General features: G+C 41.8%; 6 protein-coding genes across 7 annotated transcripts; 3 read left to right on the top strand and 3 right to left on the bottom strand.

Moving 5' to 3' along the window:
- Positions 1–631: 631 nt before the first annotated feature.
- Positions 632–1952, bottom strand: LOC130509628 (mitogen-activated protein kinase kinase kinase 20). The gene is given in 2 exon segments (XM_057005784.1): positions 632–685; positions 688–1952. Coding segments are annotated over 2 exon segments (1287 nt in total). The 5' UTR covers positions 1942–1952; the 3' UTR covers positions 632–652.
- A 1561-nt stretch (positions 1953–3513) lies between these two features.
- LOC130509632 (probable protein phosphatase 2C 2) lies at positions 3514–5525 on the bottom strand. The gene is made up of 3 exons (XM_057005788.1): positions 4983–5525; positions 4488–4832; positions 3514–4227 (listed from the first exon to the last, which is right to left on the bottom strand). The coding sequence occupies exons 1-3, from the start codon at positions 5430–5432 to the stop codon at positions 3883–3885; spliced, it is 1140 nt and encodes a 379-aa protein (XP_056861768.1). The 5' UTR covers positions 5433–5525; the 3' UTR covers positions 3514–3882.
- Positions 5526–5997: 472 nt separating this feature from the next.
- Positions 5998–6991, top strand: LOC130509635 (PHD finger-like domain-containing protein 5A). 2 transcript variants are annotated; one of them, XM_057005792.1, is made up of 2 exons: positions 5998–6153; positions 6489–6991. In XM_057005792.1, exon 2 carries the CDS (start codon positions 6527–6529, stop codon positions 6857–6859), a length of 333 nt encoding a protein of 110 aa, XP_056861772.1. In that variant the 5' UTR covers positions 5998–6153; positions 6489–6526; the 3' UTR covers positions 6860–6991. The 2 variants fall into 2 exon arrangements, with proteins under 2 accessions (XP_056861772.1, XP_056861777.1); XM_057005797.1 differs by having other exon boundaries at positions 6026–6148.
- A 1653-nt stretch (positions 6992–8644) lies between these two features.
- LOC108842973 (protein PSY3-like) lies at positions 8645–9248 on the top strand. The gene is made up of 2 exons (XM_018616045.2): positions 8645–8775; positions 9106–9248. The coding sequence occupies exons 1-2, from the start codon at positions 8685–8687 to the stop codon at positions 9246–9248; spliced, it is 234 nt and encodes a 77-aa protein (XP_018471547.2). The 5' UTR covers positions 8645–8684.
- Positions 9249–10622: 1374 nt separating this feature from the next.
- Positions 10623–13032, top strand: LOC130509645 (internal alternative NAD(P)H-ubiquinone oxidoreductase A1, mitochondrial). The gene is made up of 6 exons (XM_057005807.1): positions 10623–11349; positions 11535–11975; positions 12060–12223; positions 12317–12431; positions 12502–12681; positions 12772–13032. The coding sequence occupies exons 1-6, from the start codon at positions 10873–10875 to the stop codon at positions 12922–12924; spliced, it is 1530 nt and encodes a 509-aa protein (XP_056861787.1). The 5' UTR covers positions 10623–10872; the 3' UTR covers positions 12925–13032.
- On the bottom strand, positions 13014–16480 carry LOC108835878 (protein SMAX1-LIKE 6). The gene is made up of 3 exons (XM_018609100.2): positions 15119–16480; positions 14684–14942; positions 13014–14607 (listed from the first exon to the last, which is right to left on the bottom strand). The coding sequence occupies exons 1-3, from the start codon at positions 16288–16290 to the stop codon at positions 13225–13227; spliced, it is 2814 nt and encodes a 937-aa protein (XP_018464602.1). The 5' UTR covers positions 16291–16480; the 3' UTR covers positions 13014–13224.
- Between the last annotated feature and the right edge of the window lie 2764 nt (positions 16481–19244).

Consider the following 19244-nt stretch of genomic DNA (forward strand, 5'->3'; position numbering starts at 1 on the left):
AAAACTTAATTTGGCCTCTGCATCAAATTCTATTTGTTAGAAACAGTTTAGGGTTATAACAATACAAATATAAGATTTCTAAAAACGTACGTGAAAACTTGTAGTAAGCTCTTCCAGTAACTGGATTGGTGCAGCAATCGTTGACCATTTTAGTATAAAGTTAGTTTCCATTTTTTGATATTTGGACCTTAAAACCCTAACATGAATGATGAATCAACCTATCTCCCCTTCAAAAGCACAAAACATAAGTCTCTCTTTCCCCGTGAGAGTGTCCTCCATCTGCTTATGAACCCCACAACATTTCTCAATGTTTCTTACATTTAAACTTGTTGGTAGCTCAATCATTATATACGGGTTTACCACATCATCATGCAATTGCATATTTGCATTAGAGACGAAGAGAATACTAAAATAACCTGCTAAGGCTTCCCTCCCATAATTTATGGGTTAAGCAAACAAAAATGTAAATAATTGGAGACGAATCTACAAAGCCTGGTCTCAAGTAGAGTGTAACCATGAGTTATCAAGAAGTGACGAGAGATATTTGGACCAGAATCTACAAAGCCTGGTCTCAGAGCACCCACTTTCATCTCATGTGCAAACTAAAACAAACAAAAAGCTGAGGCTTGCATTAAAAGACAACATTTCCTTGTTATGATATTGATGACAACAAGTAATGAGAGTATCTTCGGTGGATACACATATAGTTCTAGAATAAACCATACATTCCATTAATAAAAGTAAAATCATCACTACTTCATATTGCTCCTCCGCCGCCGAGTCCAGGTTTCCCGGCGGTCTATTGGGATACACATTAACGTCAATCATCGCCGACTCATCAGCCACGTCATCGTACGGATTCAACGAAGTGTTGTGTTCCGAGTATTCTATCGTTGCCCCTTCCTCTTCCGAAGGGTGATGACTTCTAACATCCACCCAACCATCCGATTCCCAATTTGCCCCTCTGCTCGTCTCTATTTTACAGATTCTTGCCATCGCCGCAAATTTGAGTTTCGAAGTCAACTCGCTTCTCTCTACTTCCTCTTCTTCTTCGTCCGAGTTAACCCAGTCCAGTACATAACGCGGAGATGACTCAGCGTGAGACGAGTCGTGAGATTCAGACAGAAACGGATGCTGCAAAAGCTGATCGCAACTCCATCGCTGACTCATGTCTCGCTTCAGACACTTGTCTAAAAAGTCCCGTCCCGTATCCGACAGCTTCACCGGGAGAACCGGTAACTCGTCGGAGAAACCGATTCGACTCAGCGAGTCAACCCCGAGATCTTCCCAGGCGGGTTTACCGGTGAGCATCTCGATGACAGTGCAGCCAAGAGACCACACGTCGCTCTCCGGCCCTTGGTACTCTCCTCTGATCACCTCCGGAGCCATCCAAAGAGGACTTCCACGTGGCGTGATCTGAGCCGTAGCCCTCTGTTTGCTGACTCCGATCGCCGATCCGAAATCCGCTAGCTTGACTCCGGAGCTCCGGCTGATGATGAGCACGTTCCTGGCCTTGACGTCGCAGTGAACGTATCCTTCCGAGTGGACGTGGCGGAGAGCGGAGACGAGACACGCCGTGTAACGCCGCAGAAGAGCCTCGTCGATTCCGTTTTTAGCCACGTCACCATCCGGGAGATACTCCAAGTGGAGGTTACGAAACGACGTCGTTCCTTCTTTCGAGACTCCGTCGCCAAGGAACCGCACTATGTGAGGATGAGGCTTGAGCGAGCGGAGAACGGTGATTTCGTTCTCTAGAGACTCTAACTGAGCGGGAAGACACGTGGCGAGATCCACGGACTTCACGGCGAAAACTTCGCCGTCTGTTTTGCTGATCGCCGTGCTGACTGCACCGAAACAACCTCTTCCTACGCAGGTACCACGGACCCAAGAAGATGACATTGAAGATAAAGAAGAAGTGTTTTTGATGCTCTGTTTCTCCATGTGTGCCAACTTTCATATCTCGTCCTTACGAGACACGAAGCTATTTATATGTGTGTTTCCGAAATTTAAAGACAGAAAATGTGAACGTGAAATAAAGTTGCAATTGTTTTTCTTTGTTGCTGACATGGACAATTGTCCTTTCGATTTGCAAAGTTTCATCTTCTTTTACTAATTTCCCACGTGGATATGTCATGTACAACACAAATTCTCATGTCTATCACTTCATTTTTTCACAAATTCTACTATGTTCGGTCGTCAGATTTTAGATTTGAACGATTAAGATATATATATACAGAATAAGATCTTAATTTATTAATCAAATGCAAATTCTTACATTGATCAAATGGTTTGTTCATTAGGTGTTTTGAAAAAAGAAATGATAATTTAAAATTAAGTAGAAAGGTTGCATGGCACTACGGACACTTGGAAAAGTTATCGGGATATTTGTAAGAATCAATGCACTTGCCAATGCTCCTTAGTCCTTATCCTACAAGAATCAAGTTGCGTTTGGTATCTGTCTCTTGATTTTTTACTCCCACGAAAGATATATTTACTGTCGCACTCTTTACGCAATCGTTTTGGTTCTTATAACTTCAACATTTTAAAATACTATGTAGAGTTATTAGACAAATGACAGGATCACGTTGATCCAATCACTCAGACAAATCGTGGAGGAGACAAATGAGCACTTAAAACGTGCCAATAGATATGGACTGCTTGATGTCTTTTCACATTTCTTCGGTTTGTGCTATTATTTTGATTCTTTACGATCAGACATGGAATATACGGTAGCCGATGTACAAATCATTAGCAAAGGATTCATGAATCTAAACCATGTCTAGCCAATCATTAGGCAGGTATATAAATATAATTATTTTCGGCTGCTCAGTAAAAAAAAGAATTATTTTCGACACGGTGCACAGTAACATGATATGTGTGCAAAGTGATAATATCAGGATCAATATCCGGAATGGTCAAAAGGGGCGAGAGGTTGCCGAAAGAGAGTAGATTTCAAGACGGTGGTCCATGTGGCATGAAACCATTGGTTGATGATCTCCAGTTGTCTGAACACAGATATTGGGAACTGACGTGCTCTATCAGGCTCCACGCATAGTGAAAGTATTACTAAATTATTTGTCGTTGGGATCATCAAGCACAAGAACTTACTCTAAAACGTTATCCAAAGATATCACGGAGATGCCAAGTTGGATAGGAAGATTGAAAAGGATAAAGACTGGTATTTTTAACTTTTATTTGAAGAGATGGCTGTTAAGAACATTTGAAAAATTAAAGGGCTATTTGAGATATCTTTCCAGTATAAAATCCATCATATATATGTATTTATTTTTTGAGAAATACGTATAGGGTTGATTATGTATATAGCTCTCCCGGTCTTTAGATCTGCATACCCAAAAAAAAAACACACCGCAACAATTTCTTTAATTTGTTTGTTGTTTGCCTGGCAAATCTTTAACTTTCCGATCGAGAACGTGAAATGCCTATGTTAACGGTCCACCACTTGTTCAATATCCTCTTAGGAGTTAGGGCAGCTATTTCCTTATATATCTTTGTGCGAAAGAATTACTTGAAATGTCCAAAAGATAAGATACTGTATGGAGATTTTGGGGGCCCGTACCATCTTTTCCAACCTAGGTATACATGCAAAAGAGAATCCACTTGGAAGCAACTTAAGAATGTGAAATTGCAACATGTACTTAAAGACCGTACTAAACTCTCAGGCGTTCAGTTTTTTTTTTAAAGATCAAGTTAATAGTTACAGTATTTACCAGCTAAATATATAGGTGTATATGCATTATAGGTGTCATGTATTATGTAACAATAACACCCATGCATGATACGGTATATACATAAAGTAACTAATATAGCTAAATGAAGTTAAAAGCGTCTAAATTGTTTTTAATCTCTACATTTCTCCAGTGGTCAGATGAAGCGGCATAGCGGAATCAACATCACACTGATATCGTCAAAGGAGCCTCGTGAAACAGAGAGGTCAACGAGCTTCTTACACGCCAACAATAGTTTCTGGTTTTGATCGGTTCCCATGCAGAACGATCGAGCTATATCTACTGCCTCCTGATTACCAACCTTTTCCCACAGACCGTCTGACGCCAAGATCAAGAACTCGTGTTGGGGATTGATATGTAAAATCTTTGTCTCGGGTTCAGATATCACCCATCGTTTGAGATGAGCATCTCCAATTCCTCTAGATACAGCTAAAGATCCTTGAATTCTCCAAACACTATTAAATGTATCAACATAGCCGCCCTGCAAGATTATCAAACTCAAACTCAGAACCAGAAACTGTACTAAAACGAGAATCTACTTTTTTTGTTTTGGTCAAAACGAGAATCTACTTAGGTTGCTATCTTTTTCTAAAACCCTAAAAGTCAGAAAATATAAACTGAATAAATACCGTATTAAAGAGAAATGCACTTATTCATCACATTCTTGAATAGCAAACATAAGTTTTTATAAAAATCCGATCTAAGAACATCAATTGTTTATATAAAGATATGAATTATTACCGATCTTTCAATTCTGTTCCGTTCATCCTCTCTAGAAGGGCGGTGGTCAGAAGTCAGTGCCTCCGCGAGTCCTCCAACGCTCAAAACAGCACGGCAGTCACCTGCACTGGACACCACGAGATTCCCGTCTTTAATCAGAGCCGTGACGCAGCATGATCCTCCCTTAACATCTTTCTCCTTGAGAAACTCAGAATCAGTCGCTAGATAACCGCGTTTCACAGCTTCTTCAATCTCTGACTCGTTCCCCTCACTACCTATCTCTCTTAGAATGTTGTTACACAAGTTCTCAGCCGCAAACTCAGACGCTCTTGATCCTCCGTGACCATCATAGACTCCAAAAATTGCCTGCGAGTCGTGTAACAACAGTTGAGTTTCTATAACTACTTATTGCAAAACAACATGTATTCTATCTGATTCCCACGCAATAAGTGAAACAGAATCACATTTCCTACTAATTATTACAAAAAAAATAAATAAATAAATAAATGAAGTTACCTGTTTGGGATCTCTTTCAAGATTGGTAGTAGCAGAGAACCGATCCTCCATAGCTTCCCTCTTTCCTCTCTTGCAGTAAACTGAAAACCCATCACCTTCCCTCTCCACCTCTCCACTTTCTCCCCTCAGCGTCTCTGCATTCACCGAGATAGGTGCTGCAACACCCACAGGGGCCACCGGTATATCAAGCCTCGTCGGTCGCTTCCTCTTCAACAAATGGCGATCACAGTCTCCGGGACCAGAGTCTGAACTAAACACTGAACTAACCGGCGGTATAAGTAGACGGATGAAGAAGGGCGAAGTGGGAGACGCAGCGGAAGGAGAGGAAACCGGAGGAAGGAGATGGGAATGAGACAGAGTTAGGGTTTGAAGCGGCGACGCCTTGTTGTTGCAGAAAAGAGAAGAGGGCCTCTGGGAGAAAACCGGCGAGCTGCATACGGATAAAGACATTGTTTCCTGTAAAACCTTTGAAGATGATTTTTTTTTTTTGTATATGTGTTTTGTTTGCGTTCTATTAGTCTTTTGAATGAATGTTGTCAACGAAGGAGAAAAGAACTATAAATAGAAGAGAAGTCTTGCCTATTTCTCCCGTGGCCTATCAGTGACGACGTTTTCTTCTTCAAAGTCAAACGTTATACCACCATCTTCCGCTTTGACTTTTCCAAATCACGTACCCACCGCCACAGTCCACTTGTTCCGCCTTTTTTTAATTAAAAATGTTGGTCAACTCCAGTTGGTTGTTACTCTTCCAGAATAATTCTGGATACCAAAACGAAAAAAAAGAAGTCTGAGAAGTAAACTGTGGTTATCAACATAAATTCATCACTTGTCCTTGATGTGTGGTGGAGGGAGGGGAGGAGGAATATCATGAAACACGTGGTATTATATATTATTATTTACATTGTGAGGAAAAGTCAAAATAGAAGAAAAACCTAAAAAGAAAGCCCATCTGAAAAATAAATAAAGCCTATAAAGTGAAGGCCCTATAGTCATATAGCCCAAAATAGTTGGACCGACATGGATATTTTAAGATATTTCTAGAATCCGACCCGGTTCACAATTTTTTTATTTCCAGCTGCCGTCTCTTCTCCGCTCATATCGTCGCTCGGAGCTCCTGGATCGCATAGTTCCCTTACTCCTGTGACACCTTCTTCTCCTCCTTCGAAGTCAGGTTCGATTCACTTATTATTTTACGAGGGTTTAATGCGTGATATATATTTCTGAGATTTACTTTCCTGTTTATGGTTCTCTAAAGTTATTAGTGTTTGGGGTATCTTCTGTTGCTTTCGGCGGCGCGCAGTGTAAAACTTAGATCAATTTGTGTGTTCGATTCAGAGAATTGTTGTTTTATTTGTTGCTTTGTTCTCTCTCGGCAATTGATTTCAAAAATCTTACGAATGAACTGCTGACTGCTAAGTGTTCGTTGAAATTCCTCTGAGAATTAGAATTGTTATGTCTTTTTATCAGTTACACAACGCTATGTTCATCTGTTTCTTTTTCTAGCAGGTGAGAATCTTAAGAGAAGGAGACTTGTTTCAGCAGCCATGGCCAAGCATCATCCTGATTTGATCATGTGCCGGAAACAACCTGGCATCGCCATTGGGAGATTGTGCGAGAAATGTGATGGCAAGTGCGTGGTCTGCGATTCCTACGTGCGCCCCTGTACGCTGGTTCGGATCTGCGATGAATGCAACTATGGTTCGTTCCAAGGACGGTGCGTCATATGCGGAGGTGTTGGAATCTCAGATGCTTACTACTGCAAAGAGTGTACACAGCAGGAGAAAGATCGAGATGGTTGTCCCAAGATTGTCAATCTCGGGAGTGCGAAGACTGATTTGTTTTATGAACGTAAGAAGTATGGATTCAAGAAACGATAGATTGTTTTGATTACTCAGGGGTGTTCATTTATTATCCTATGTAAGTGTCTGTACTCGTCTGTGTTTAGGCATTGATTCAAAGAAAAAGACCATTGTTTGTTACTCTTTGTTATGGTTGTTTAATATCTAGTATGTGATTGTTCCTCTGCAAAAACGACAACATCCTCTTGTCCGAGTAATTTTTTGATTCTCTGGCCGAGGTGTATTCAAGAGCCTTTCTTTTGCGATTGATATGATTCAGTTGTTGGTTCTCAGGCTTCGGCAGTCTTTTGGAGAAGTACAGTACCTCAGTATGTTATATATAGTTGTTCTCACGTACAACTTATCGAACATCTGGCAGGCAGTTTTGAAGTACAATCAACTCTCGTGTTAAAGATTAAAACAAATGACTAGAAACAGATAGGAACCAAAATTGCCGGTGCGTTTTCTTGGCGCCTTTGCGTAAGATGAGGGTGTATACAGTAGAACTATTTTTTATTCTTTTTGCTAAGCGTATAACTATCTTGTACATGAGATCCAATTGGCAATTAGTATAGGTCAAAGGATCTTATCGCTCTGATACCATGTTAAATTCAGGTTAATTACGGGCTTCCAACTTAAAACCAATTGGCAATTAGTGGATTGGCCATAACCCTTTATATAGTAGTAGATTAATTCTTATATTTCCGATGTGGGATGTTTCTCATCGATATAATCCCATCCATCATCACTGCTTTTTGCTAAAGATCATATCCATACATTTCACATAAGTACTCTAACTCTTGGTTGAGAATTCCCCACTTTATAAAAGAAAAAGTTAAGAGATAGAAGCAGATAGATAAACATCTTCACCCCAAAATATAAAATTACGCCTTTTTGTTGAATATGCATATGGTATATATATTGCTTACCTGTACGATAACTATTGTTAATGTCAACTTAACGCTTAAAAGAATACGCAGTATCTCCATCTCTGACGTCGACCAAAAAGGATATCAACTATTACATCTAAAACCCCACATGGTCGTCAGAACTTTTCCTTTTTTAAAGTGAGGAAACCCCAAAATCCTTTTTTGCCCAAACAATATGACGTTGACATTTTCTGAAATGGACGGTGTCAGTAAGTCAACGCCCCATGCAACACATGTTAGCTTCGCTTCTGTGTTAACTGTTAACTTAACAGTGTGGAATCCACAAATTGTCTGAAATAGTCAACTCATACATCCACTAAGACGATGCCATGTGGTATGCATCAGCTGCTGCTGTTTGGACATCCGAAACAGGTTCTGTGTTTACGATCTTTGGTTTTATAGCACATTGATTCACTAATATCTTGTATTTAATCGAGTTTGATCTTCTCAAAGTGATAAGTCAAAATGAAAATTAGATACTGCATGGAGCCATTAAGATATAAAAGCGTCATTTTCATATTTTGGCAAAATATTACGCTGTGTAATTAATGGATAGGCGTTCATTCAATCAATCACATATGCGACATAAGTTGTAGTACAAGTAGATAGATTGGTATCAAAATATTCCAACGACATGCCTTTTTAGGTCTCTATACGTACAAACCTTTTATCAAAATGTTTTCAAGTTTGTGTTGCCCTAAAACATCAGAGCCCTAATACCTTGCAAAGTTGACATTTCAAAGTGAGATTGTAGAGTCTTTTTCGTACAAGGATTATAATATTCCGGGTGTGTAGCACTGTCCTGATAATAAGCTTATTTTAAGTAGTGTGAAAACTAATAAAACATTTTTCGTTTATAAAAGGAGAGGGTGACGAGAGGTATGGTTGTATAGAGGATAGAGAGAGAGAGAAAATAGAAGGAAAATTTAGAGAGGATGGGTTATAGTTCTGCAATTCGGCTATGTTTATGCATCTTCTTTGCACTTTCAATTGTGTCTTCGGCTCGACTCAGTTTATCATTTCCAGGTACTAGAACATCTAGCTCATCATCGATCCCATCCACATACAATAAAGAGGGAGAATACAGAGTTGTATATTTTTTCATATCCAGAATAGTATATACTTCACTGGACCCAGCCTCCTCGGCTATAATTATCAAGCATAATTTTAATAAACATGGTTTAGATCTATCTCGTGTAAAGTCAAATAGCTGATTATACATGCATGCCTAAGGAGATAACTAGTCTTTCGAAATATATTATTCAACCGCGGTTTCTACTTCCGTGATTATTTACTATCTGTATTGGTGATAAGTTTTAGATTCTTAATATATATTTAAAATTGCATGCATAACAGAAAATGAAAAGATGTTGGTGAGAGGTAGATCATTGATGATGGTGCACACCAACGACTACGACGAGCCATCGGCCAACGGTAGACACAACCCACCTGGTGGGAGGCATGGAGGAGGTAGAAGAGGGGGAAGAGGGGGAAGATAAACATAACAAGATTATGTTATAGATAGATATATATATATATATATACATATTTCAATCTTACTTCTTTTCTCTCATCATTTCATCTCTTTATATACTGAGAAATAAAACGCTTTGCAAATAATTATGTACCTGATAAATTAATAAACATATATATGAACACTTGTGTTTGACAGATTTTGTGCTGTTGTTTCCGGTTAAGTTCAACAGGACTTTTTTGTTTGAAATTTCATCAATATAGATATGTCTTTGCAAGAATAAAATTTATTTATAGATACATTTGATTAAATTTCTTTACCTAAGTTGGATTAAGAACAGTGACATTTTGAGAATATTTTTATTAAATGTTGTATGCATATGTTCAATTACAGTACAACCTCTATAAATTAATACTCGATAAATTAATAATTTCTATAAATTAATAAATTTCGCCGGTCCCAATTTGGGCCGGTGTAAAACATGATATAAATCGATAAAATAATAAGATAATAATAATTTTAAAATTCATATGTAAATATATAGTCCCATTAAAATCATAAATTAATAATAAAGAAATATATATTTTTATATAAGTACAAAATAAACATTATATTTTTGGTTTTATATTTACAATAAAAATACATCTATTTTCTTAATATTTCAATATATTTTGTTAATATTTAGTAAAATTATATCAAAATATCACATAACAATTCTATGAAACATAAAAATATACACCAAATAAGATAATAAAAAAAAGATAATAAAATAATATGAAAATCAAATTTAGAAAATTTAAATAATGTATATATGGAAAATTAAATATTTTCTTATTTTATAAACAAAAATAGGAAAAAAAATCTAAAAATAGAAATTTTGTAAATTAATATTTCTATAAATTAATAAAATTTTAAAGTCCCAACATTATTAATTTATAGAGGTTCTACTGTATATCGGCCTAAGTCAAGATGAACATCAAAATAGGTTGGGCTTTCATGAATCTCTAAATAATAAAATGATCTACATAAATGGGCCTATTAGGCCACAAAACTATGCAAGACTTAGAGTATTGGGCCGCCGGTGGCGGTCTCTGAATCCGTCACTTCTTACGATACGGCCAATCACAGTCAACGAATATTCTAATGTCCTTTTCTTGCGCCCCACAGTACTCTGAGTGAATCACATTTTTTTATTGTCGTTTCTTTAGCTCCAAGTTCTTTTGAATGCTGACGTTTCTTTTCTTTTTATATATATAGAATTTAAAAACCATGGAGCTTATTTATTTACAATTTATCTCTACCCAACTTGGGATCGTGTATATGGTCGTAACAGTTTCGTTTATATATAGAAGCAGCAGCCTTAGAATGTTAAACACATAAAACCCTTTGACGTTTTCTTAAAAAACGTTTTAAATATTTTGAGGCTACCAAATACGAAAAATTTACATTTATTTTGGAGAGAAATAAGGAAACGCCACCTGTCATTTCCATATTTGTCACGTAGGTCTTGTGCTCATACCCATACAAGTGACACAGAGGCGGCTGGTTGAAGAAGAGTTGTTCGATTCTCCAACAACTTAGGGCAAATAACATTGTGTTTATTCCTTTAAATAACCTTTCTTGCATCACTCGAGAAACATAAAAAAATCATGCTTTGGATCAAAAACCTCGCCAGGATCTCTCCGACAGCTTCCTCTGTCGGAAACTTGTATAGAAACTCCGAGTCCTCCTACACTCTCTCCTCTCGCTTCTGCACGGCTCTTCAACGTAGCGAGACGGTTCAACCGACGGAGGTAGTGAATGGGTCGGAGCAGCAGCAACAACATCGTTACCACGGTCTGGCTCCGACGAAAGAAGGAGAGAAGCCGAGAGTGCTGGTTCTCGGGTCGGGTTGGGCGGGTTGCCGTCTAATGAAAGGGATCGACACGAGTATCTACGACGTCGTTTGCGTCTCTCCGAGGAACCACATGGTCTTCACTCCTCTCTTGGCTTCTACTTGCGTCGGTACGCTTGAGTTCCGGTCCGTCGCAGAACCGATCTCACGTATCCAACCGGCGATTTCAAGAGAACCCGGTTCTTATTACTTCCTCGCTAATTGCTCCCGACTAGATTCCGAAAACCACGAGGTAATTAATTGCTAAACCGGTATAAACCGGGTTTTGTGCTTATCGCTAGTTGCTCTGTAATTTTGGGAACAATCTTTATCGTTAAATGCTCGGTATAAACCGGTTTACACACTCAAAGCAATGTACAGTATGTGGTTTTGATGTTAGCGTGTAAATGTGTTAATGTGTTAACCGGTTTTGTACAGGTGCACTGTGAGACAGTAACCGATGGGTTAAGCACGTTGAAGCCATGGAAGTTCAAGATCGCTTACGACAAACTTGTACTAGCCTGCGGAGCTGAAGCATCCACGTTTGGGATCAACGGGGTGTCAGAAAACGCCATCTTTCTCCGTGAGGTTCATCACGCTCAGGAGATACGCAGGAAGCTTCTTCTCAACCTCATGCTCTCCGAAGTTCCAGGGATAGGTGAGGATGAGAAGAGGAGGCTGCTGCATATCGTTGTCGTTGGAGGTGGACCGACCGGCGTGGAGTTTAGCGGCGAGCTGAGTGATTTCATCATGAAAGATGTTCGTGAGAGATACTCTCACGTCAAAGACGACATTCGTGTTACTTTGATCGAGGCGAGGGATATACTTTCTTCTTTCGACGATGGGCTAAGACAGTATGCAATCAAGCAGTTAAACAAGGTTAATTATTTACAATTTTTTTTTTACTTTCTTTTGTTTTTTTGAGAGAATGTGAGATTTTGAGAATCTGTTAGTTTACTTCAGTCTGGAGTGAAGCTTGTGCGTGGGATTGTGAAAGAAGTGAAGGCTCAGAAGCTGGTCCTTGATGATGGAACCGATGTTCCTTACGGTCTTTTAGTCTGGTCAACTGGTGTTGGTCCATCTTCGTTTGTTCGGTCTCTTGATCTTCCTAAAGATCCAGGTGGAAGGTTAGTACAATTCCAATATTATCACAACAAGCTTGTTCTGTTTTTTTTTTCTTTCTTTTGTTTCTAATCTTGGATCATTCTGTTACCCCATAGGATTGGAATCGATGAGTGGATGCGTGTACCTTCAGTACAAGACGTGTTTGCAATTGGTGACTGTAGTGGATATCTTGAGAGCACAGGGAAGTCAACACTTCCTGCTCTTGCACAGGTCTGACTAATGTTGCTTTTTTGTTCAAAACTCATGTGCCTTGGTTTAACCAAGTCTATGGTCAATGAAGGTGGCTGAGAGAGAAGGCAAGTACTTGGCGAATCTACTGAATGTGATGGGAAAAGCTGGAGGAGGAAGAGCCTGGAGTGCAAAGGAAACTGAACTAGGAGAACCGTTTGTGTACAAGCATTTGGGAAGTATGGCAACTATTGGGAGATACAAAGCTCTCGTTGATCTCCGTGAGAGCAAGGTATAATATATAACAAAGATCACATGTCACTTTTCACTTAAAAACCCTAAAACACATTATAGATAGGCTAAGTTTTTTTTACGTGTGCAGGAAGGAAAAGGGATATCAATGGCAGGGTTTGTGAGCTGGTTCATATGGAGGTCTGCTTATCTGACTCGAGTCCTCAGCTGGAGAAACCGCTTCTACGTCGCTATTAACTGGCTCACCACTTTCATCTTCGGCCGTGACATCAGCCGTATCTGATGATCCACATTGCTCTCTCTCTCTCTTGTAGAAAGACTTTTGAATGAAATGTTCTTTTGTTTAATTGATAACTTCTACGACATTTGTAATGGAGGAGAAATTATTATTTTTTTTTTCTAATAAAACTCAAAATGCCAAAAGAAAAGTTTTGTGGCAAATTGGTAACCCCTAACACAGACTTATAAACCTCTAGTTACTAGTACTACTAGTAGTAACTCTATTATACTTTTTTTGTTTTAATTTACAAGCACCAAAATTCAAAACCAAAGCCTCTCTGATGACAAATCAATTCTTACCACCTCACATTACATCCACCTTCTCTGGCAACTCTACTCCAGCAGCTAATAAATCTCTAGAAGCAACCAGTTTCACAGCTACTCTAGGATTCGAACCGTACTTTCGCCTCGCTTCAGCAAAGCTACGGACAAGAACGGTTCTTATCCACTGATCAACAACGTTCCTCTCTTCCTCCTCCCCTGATGATGACCAAGAAGCCGCAAGAATATGAACCATCACTTCATCATCAATCTCTAGTTGCTGCGTTTCCGCTCCAAAACACAGCTTAAAATGCGAAACGATCTTCACTCGAATGCTTTTCGCTAACCCATCGAAATCAACCGGTTTGAACGTCACCTCTCCGTCTAACTTCTCGATGAAACCATCGAACCAAGCTTTTGCTTCCTCTGGTTCTGTCTCATCCACAGGAAGGTTCAGATCAAGATACGAACGTTGCACCTTCTCTGCACGCATCTCTGTCTCTCCCTCGTGTTTTCTCTTATTCACCCCAGATCTAGCAGCATCAGCCAACTTAATCTGTAGCCTCCAGCTTCTAGCGCTGAGAACTCTTTCCTCAGAAAACCTCACAGCAGGCTCAACTTTCTCCTTAACGATCGCAGAAGAAGTTGCAACAACGATTACGTTTTTCATACTAATCACTCTTCCGTGCGAGTCACGCAGCTTCCCTGTACTCACACCTTCAGACAATCTCATCTGATCAGGGAACTCAGCTTTCTCCACGTTTTCTAGTAACACAACAGAGTGTGGTCTCCTCGATACTTCCCCCGTTATGTAATCAACCACCGTCTTGCCTCTGAATCTGTCGTCAACATAACAGTGCTCCCCACCAAAATCCACACTGATGCAGTTAGCCTTGTCTCTAAACAAGATCTCGGAGATAGCCAACGCTGCTTTCTTCTTCCCAACTCTGTCAGGTCCGAGAAGAGCCATCCATATTCCATTGGTGCGGTTTCTTCTTTCGCAGATGATTTGGCTCATGGCGTTCACAGCTTCGGTCTGCCAAGGGACTTTAATAGAGAGCGATTCTCTGAGAGACTTGAAGTCATTATGATGTTTATGTTCTGAGGAAGAGTTTAGAGTCTCTCTTGGTGTGTATGTGTCTTGCCTTTTTGATGCATAGGTTACTCCCAATCCTAAATCTGTAGTAACAGAGCTCACAGGAGAACTTAAAGTTACCGATGATATCGTGAGATCCTCCTTATGTTTTGGATCTGGTCTTCCCACGCTCTTCTCGGTCTGAACTGGTAACTGTGGTGGTGGACTCACGGTCTGGAAACCTAGCTTAGGAAACGATGGAGTTTGATGGATGCTTTGGCATATGCTGTCCCATTTCTTCTGCAGAGCTGTGGTTTGAGAAGCTATTGTGTTTGTGCTATCTACTACAGCCTGCACTGAATAAAAATGCAAAATCTCTCTGAAGATAGTGCATTTACAAGGAAAAGAAGTTTGAATTAAAACGCACCTTAGCGCTGCTCGTTGGTCCCTTGTCTAACTCGGTCTCAGCAGCTCTTAACCAAGAAGGTAACTTTTCGGAACATTGATCAGCCACAGAGAGACTCGAACCGGCCTTGACAACGGCAGCCACTTCTTGCAAACACTTCTCGTTGCAGAGGTGACATCTAGGGAGCGTCTGATGATTCACTGTGCCACCACTCAACGGCACTCTGTAATCTGATGCAGACGAGAAGAACCCTCCAAACGGAACAAAGGATCCCATCAAACTGTAACCACCAACAGATTAGTACTAAAATTTATTAGGAACTTATAATGGATATGTTAAAATATTTCAGATTATGTAACAAATTAACAATAAACTATTCACATCAATATATATTATGTATTCAAGTCCAAGAGGGTTTATAAAACTAATTCTAACAGTCAAAATGTTTAAGCACACCTGGATTTTGGAAGTCTTGAGGATGTGATGGGAAGAACATGAAGGTCCCAATCCTCATCGATCTTAGGGAACCGATCAAGAAGCTTCGTGTAAGTCTCGTTGCTCGATGCGCATCCGATGAACCACAGTTTCTTCTTACTTTGACGTTTCAGCAAATTCGACAGCTTCAACACCAGCTTCGCTAAAGCATCATCACCACCAGAAGAAGAAGTTTCACTGTTCAAGAACACCTTAAGCTCACCAAGATTAAGCATCACTTCGTTAGATTTGGAGTCATTAACTAACTCATCAAGCTTCGCGAGTATCTCCTCGTTGGCTCTCGATCCAACTTCACTAATCTCTTTCTCTATGTTGATTATGCTCAACCCTTTGATCTCCGGAGGAAGAAACAACCCTAGATTCTTCCCCCCACTGTTGATCGCATCGGTGAAGTTTCTAAGAGCTTCGTCAGCGCAGTTTCCGACAAGGACAGGGTTCCTCCTCCTCTCTTTCCGACACAGCACTTGTGCGATCCTCCTGGAGTTCTCGTCGCTGCTGCTGCTCCCACCAAACGGGAACTCACGGTTCGGATCCGAGCTCGGGAGGTTACATAGGAAGAGAGGCGGACAGCGAGAGAAGCGCGTCGTCGTCGTCACCGGAGGGTGAAGCACGTCGAGCTTGATGTCGGAGCTCCGAAACCCGGCGTCGCAGAAGACCCGGTTCACGATCGGGTCGTCAAGAATCGACAGCACGAAGTACTTGAGCTCCACCTTCAGAACCGTCGTCGTCTGGCACCCTCCGTGCATCTGGTGGAGGTGGTAAGCCTCCGGGTGCCGCCGCTGGTTCGCCTGAGACCGCTTGATCGCCGCCATGAGGGAATTCGACACCGCCGGGGGATCTTCTTCTCCCGACGAGGACTTGGACGACGACGACGGGAGCCTGTCGAGAGAGACGCCGACGCAGAGCTCAAGTGCTCGGAACTGGAGACGCGACGAGTAGGGAGTGCTCCGGGCGGCGCGTGAGACGCAGACCTCGCGGAGGAGGGAGGACGGCATCGCGAGGAGAGCTGAGACGGCGTGGAGAGACGTCGTCTGCGCGTGGCTCCGACGACGAGCGATGGCCACTGCGTCGTCGAGGGCGCGAGCTGCTTCCTCCGTTAAGCATTCTCTCGCCGTGTTAACCGGCGTAGGCATCGCCGGAGATAACCAAAAAAAAAGAAAAAAAATATAGAAAATTCAACCACAAGAAGAGTCCCTCCTCCAATCAAACCAACCCACTTACTGTCTCTCCCAACCAACAATAATCACAGACCCAAAGAAGACAAACAAAGATTTCAGGAAAAATATAGTATTTTATTAAACAGAGTCAGGCGTGAATTTTCATGAAATGATATTTATGTCAAAACCTGTACTCTTTTTAGCTTAAAAGTGGTTATTAAAAAACAAATATATTAAAACATTATTCATAATAAAAGCAGTCTTTTAAACTGCTCGCGAAAAAGGGCGATATGACGGCGATTAGGGTTTTCCGTTTCAACTTTCCGATCCCGATCTAGATCCCGTCTTCCAACTCATTCAGCTAGCTGCTCACCTCTGCAAGCTGCCTCCTCTCACGCTATACAACCCACAGTACCAGCTTTTCCTCGATTACCGTCTGAGATGGGGGTTTGAAGAAACTTCGATAGCTGCGATTCTGGTCTGGAATCTCCCTCTCGAGGGTGGATCTCTCCAGATCTGAAGCTCATTAAGCCGTGTGGCTTCCTTGTTCTAAAGCTCATTAAGTCCTCGTGACTTCCTCTTTTCTGCCCATTAAGTCCGTGTGACTTCAAAGATTCAAACTTTCCGGCTTATTATCATGAATCGGTACCGGAAGCGTAAGGAGCCCACCTTGATGGAAGAGCTCCGAGAGATGGAACTCCTTGATGAAGGAGAAACGGTGGATATCCCGGATCTGGAGATAGACGACCTCATCGAAGAGAACTCACTCAGTGTGGTAGTCAGATGCCTCAACCCCTACGTGCACAAAGTCGGAGGCCTAGTCAAAGCTCTTCCACCCATCTGGGGATTGGAAGAGAGAACTCGGGGGAGAGGTGTTGGGAACGATAGAGTCCAGTTTATCTTCAGCTCAGAGGATGACCTCCAGCACGTCCTGACGAAAGGACCCTGGTTTGTGAATGGCTGGATGGTCTCCCTCGACCAATGGTCCCCAGACCCACCACCAGAGTTTCTGAAGAGAATCCCTTTCTGGATAAGGGTAAGGGGCTTACCGATTCACATGCTGAAGAAGCAGGTAGTGGATGTTTTGCTTGATCCACTTGGCAAGGTTGAGAAGGTGGAGCTCCACGCCAAGAACTCCAACTCCCTGGAGTATATCAGGGCACTGGTACACATCAGTACGGAGGAGCCTCTCCAATTTCGCAGAAACGCTCGGTTCAAATCCGGAGCAACAATTCCCACGGAGCTAGAGTACGAGAAGCTTTTAAAGGTCTGCTATACGTGCAAGAGGCTCACTCACGATCAGTCTAGGTGCCCAAACCGGATTGATATGGGGCCAGTGGAAGACAGAGGATCACAAAAGAGAGCGAAAGAACAGAGCCTTCGCAGTAAGCTTAGTGAGAAGGAGGCTACGGCAAAGGTAGCTCTTCATAAGAGCACAACTAAGGGGGTTGTGATCCAGGAACCCAGTGGAGGCGCAGGACCAAGGGGTGGGCATCAGAAGCCTAAAGAGTCCTACAGAGAAGAGAAAAAGAAAGGAAAGCGGGTGGCCTCCACACCTCAGATACAATGGAGACCGAAGAGCGATAGAGGGGGATCCAGAAAGTCCCGAAGTACTGAGGAATCAACGGCAAATCCAAAAAGCTCCAATGATCAAGGGGGTATCAAGAACAACAGTACAGAGGAAGCAGGCTTGGCTGACCCCGAAGATACAGTGGTAATGGCATCAGTCTTCCATAGATTGGGAAGCAACGAGAAGGTGCGGAAAATTGCAGGTGGTAGGACTGGTAAAGAAACCAATATTCTGGAAGGTAATCTCAATGCAGGAGATCTCCGCATAAGACTGAGTGGAGGCTCAACGGAGGATAAGCGAGATGGTCAATCTAGCAAAGGAAGTAGAAGCCCCCCGTCCGTCTTCGAGAGATTGAGTGGCCACTTCCCTTCACCAACTAATGAAGATCGAAGAAGTCAGGGTTCCCAAACTGTCAAGAGACGTCGTGAAAGCACCAGTGACGAGCGAAAGAAGAAGAAACCCCGTGTGAGATCTTCGGAGAAGGAAGAGGTACCTGCATCGGTGTTTCAACGACTAGGAGGCACTCCCTCAGGGTCTCAGGACAAAGGGAAAGGTGCGGTGGAGAATTCTGCTTCTGGAGCAGGACATTTTCCAGTTCATTCTGCTCATGTAGCAGCTCAATTCCCAGATCATTCTGTCCGTAGGATAGCATTGGTCAGTGGATCCAAGAGGAAAGAAGGGTTGATGGGTAATACCAACCCTTCGAGGTCCATATGAGAATATTGAGTTGGAACTGTCAGGGGCTGGGGAATACCCCGACAGTTCGACATCTACAGGGCTTGCATGGTCAGCATTACCCTGAGATAATATTCCTCAGTGAGACCAAAAGTAGACGGAGGTACATGGAGTCGATAGTGGAGAAGGTGGGTTATCACGGGTTAGTCACGGTTGATGCGAGTGGTAAAAGCGGTGGTTTGGCCTTAATGTGGAAGAATTCATGTTCTATAGAGGTCTTGCAAGCCAACAAAAGAGTCATCGATGTGAAGGTGGAATGGAAGGAACAGAGCTTTTATTTAACCTGTGTATATGGAGACCCGGTGAAGAGTATGCGGAGTGAAGTCTGGGAGAGATTAGCAAGGATCGCGGCAGAGAGGGAGGGCCCCTGGATGCTGACAGGTGACTTCAACGAAACGATAGACCAATCCGAGAAGCAGGGAGGAGCGGAACGAGACACGCGGGATGGACATGAGTTCAAGCAATTGCTTCTTAGTTGGGGTCTATGGGATATTTTATATAAAGGCAACCCCTTGTCGTGGGCGGGTAGAAGAACTAATGGGCTTGTTCAGTGCCGGTTAGATAGGTCTGTTGCGAATCAGGAATGGCTGAGTATGTTTCCACAAGCAACAACCTTTTATCTACA

The sequence above is a fragment of the Raphanus sativus genome, chromosome 1 (genome assembly GCF_000801105.2).
Source record: "Raphanus sativus cultivar WK10039 chromosome 1, ASM80110v3, whole genome shotgun sequence".
NCBI classification, from domain to species: domain Eukaryota; kingdom Viridiplantae; phylum Streptophyta; class Magnoliopsida; order Brassicales; family Brassicaceae; genus Raphanus; species Raphanus sativus.

Coding starts and splice junctions, on each gene's coding strand:
- LOC130509645 (XM_057005807.1), top strand. CDS start 10,873: ATGCTTTGGATCAAAAACCTCGCCAGGATCTCTCCGACAGCTTCCTCT. Junction 11,976..12,059: donor CAATCAAGCAGTTAAACAAG/GTTAATTATTTA, acceptor AGTTTACTTCAG/TCTGGAGTGAAGCTTGTGCG. Junction 12,224..12,316: donor CCTAAAGATCCAGGTGGAAG/GTTAGTACAATT, acceptor GTTACCCCATAG/GATTGGAATCGATGAGTGGA.
- LOC130509632 (XM_057005788.1), bottom strand. CDS start 5,432: ATGTCTTTATCCGTATGCAGCTCGCCGGTTTTCTCCCAGAGGCCCTCT. Junction 4,833..4,982: donor TTGAAAGAGATCCCAAACAG/GTAACTTCATTT, acceptor CACGACTCGCAG/GCAATTTTTGGAGTCTATGA. Junction 4,228..4,487: donor GGAACAGAATTGAAAGATCG/GTAATAATTCAT, acceptor ATAATCTTGCAG/GGCGGCTATGTTGATACATT.
- LOC108835878 (XM_018609100.2), bottom strand. CDS start 16,290: ATGCCTACGCCGGTTAACACGGCGAGAGAATGCTTAACGGAGGAAGCA. Junction 14,943..15,118: donor TCAAGACTTCCAAAATCCAG/GTGTGCTTAAAC, acceptor TGGTGGTTACAG/TTTGATGGGATCCTTTGTTC. Junction 14,608..14,683: donor GACCAACGAGCAGCGCTAAG/GTGCGTTTTAAT, acceptor TATTCAGTGCAG/GCTGTAGTAGATAGCACAAA.
- LOC108842973 (XM_018616045.2), top strand. CDS start 8,685: ATGGGTTATAGTTCTGCAATTCGGCTATGTTTATGCATCTTCTTTGCA. Junction 8,776..9,105: donor ACTCAGTTTATCATTTCCAG/GTACTAGAACAT, acceptor CATGCATAACAG/AAAATGAAAAGATGTTGGTG.
- LOC130509635 (XM_057005792.1), top strand. CDS start 6,527: ATGGCCAAGCATCATCCTGATTTGATCATGTGCCGGAAACAACCTGGC.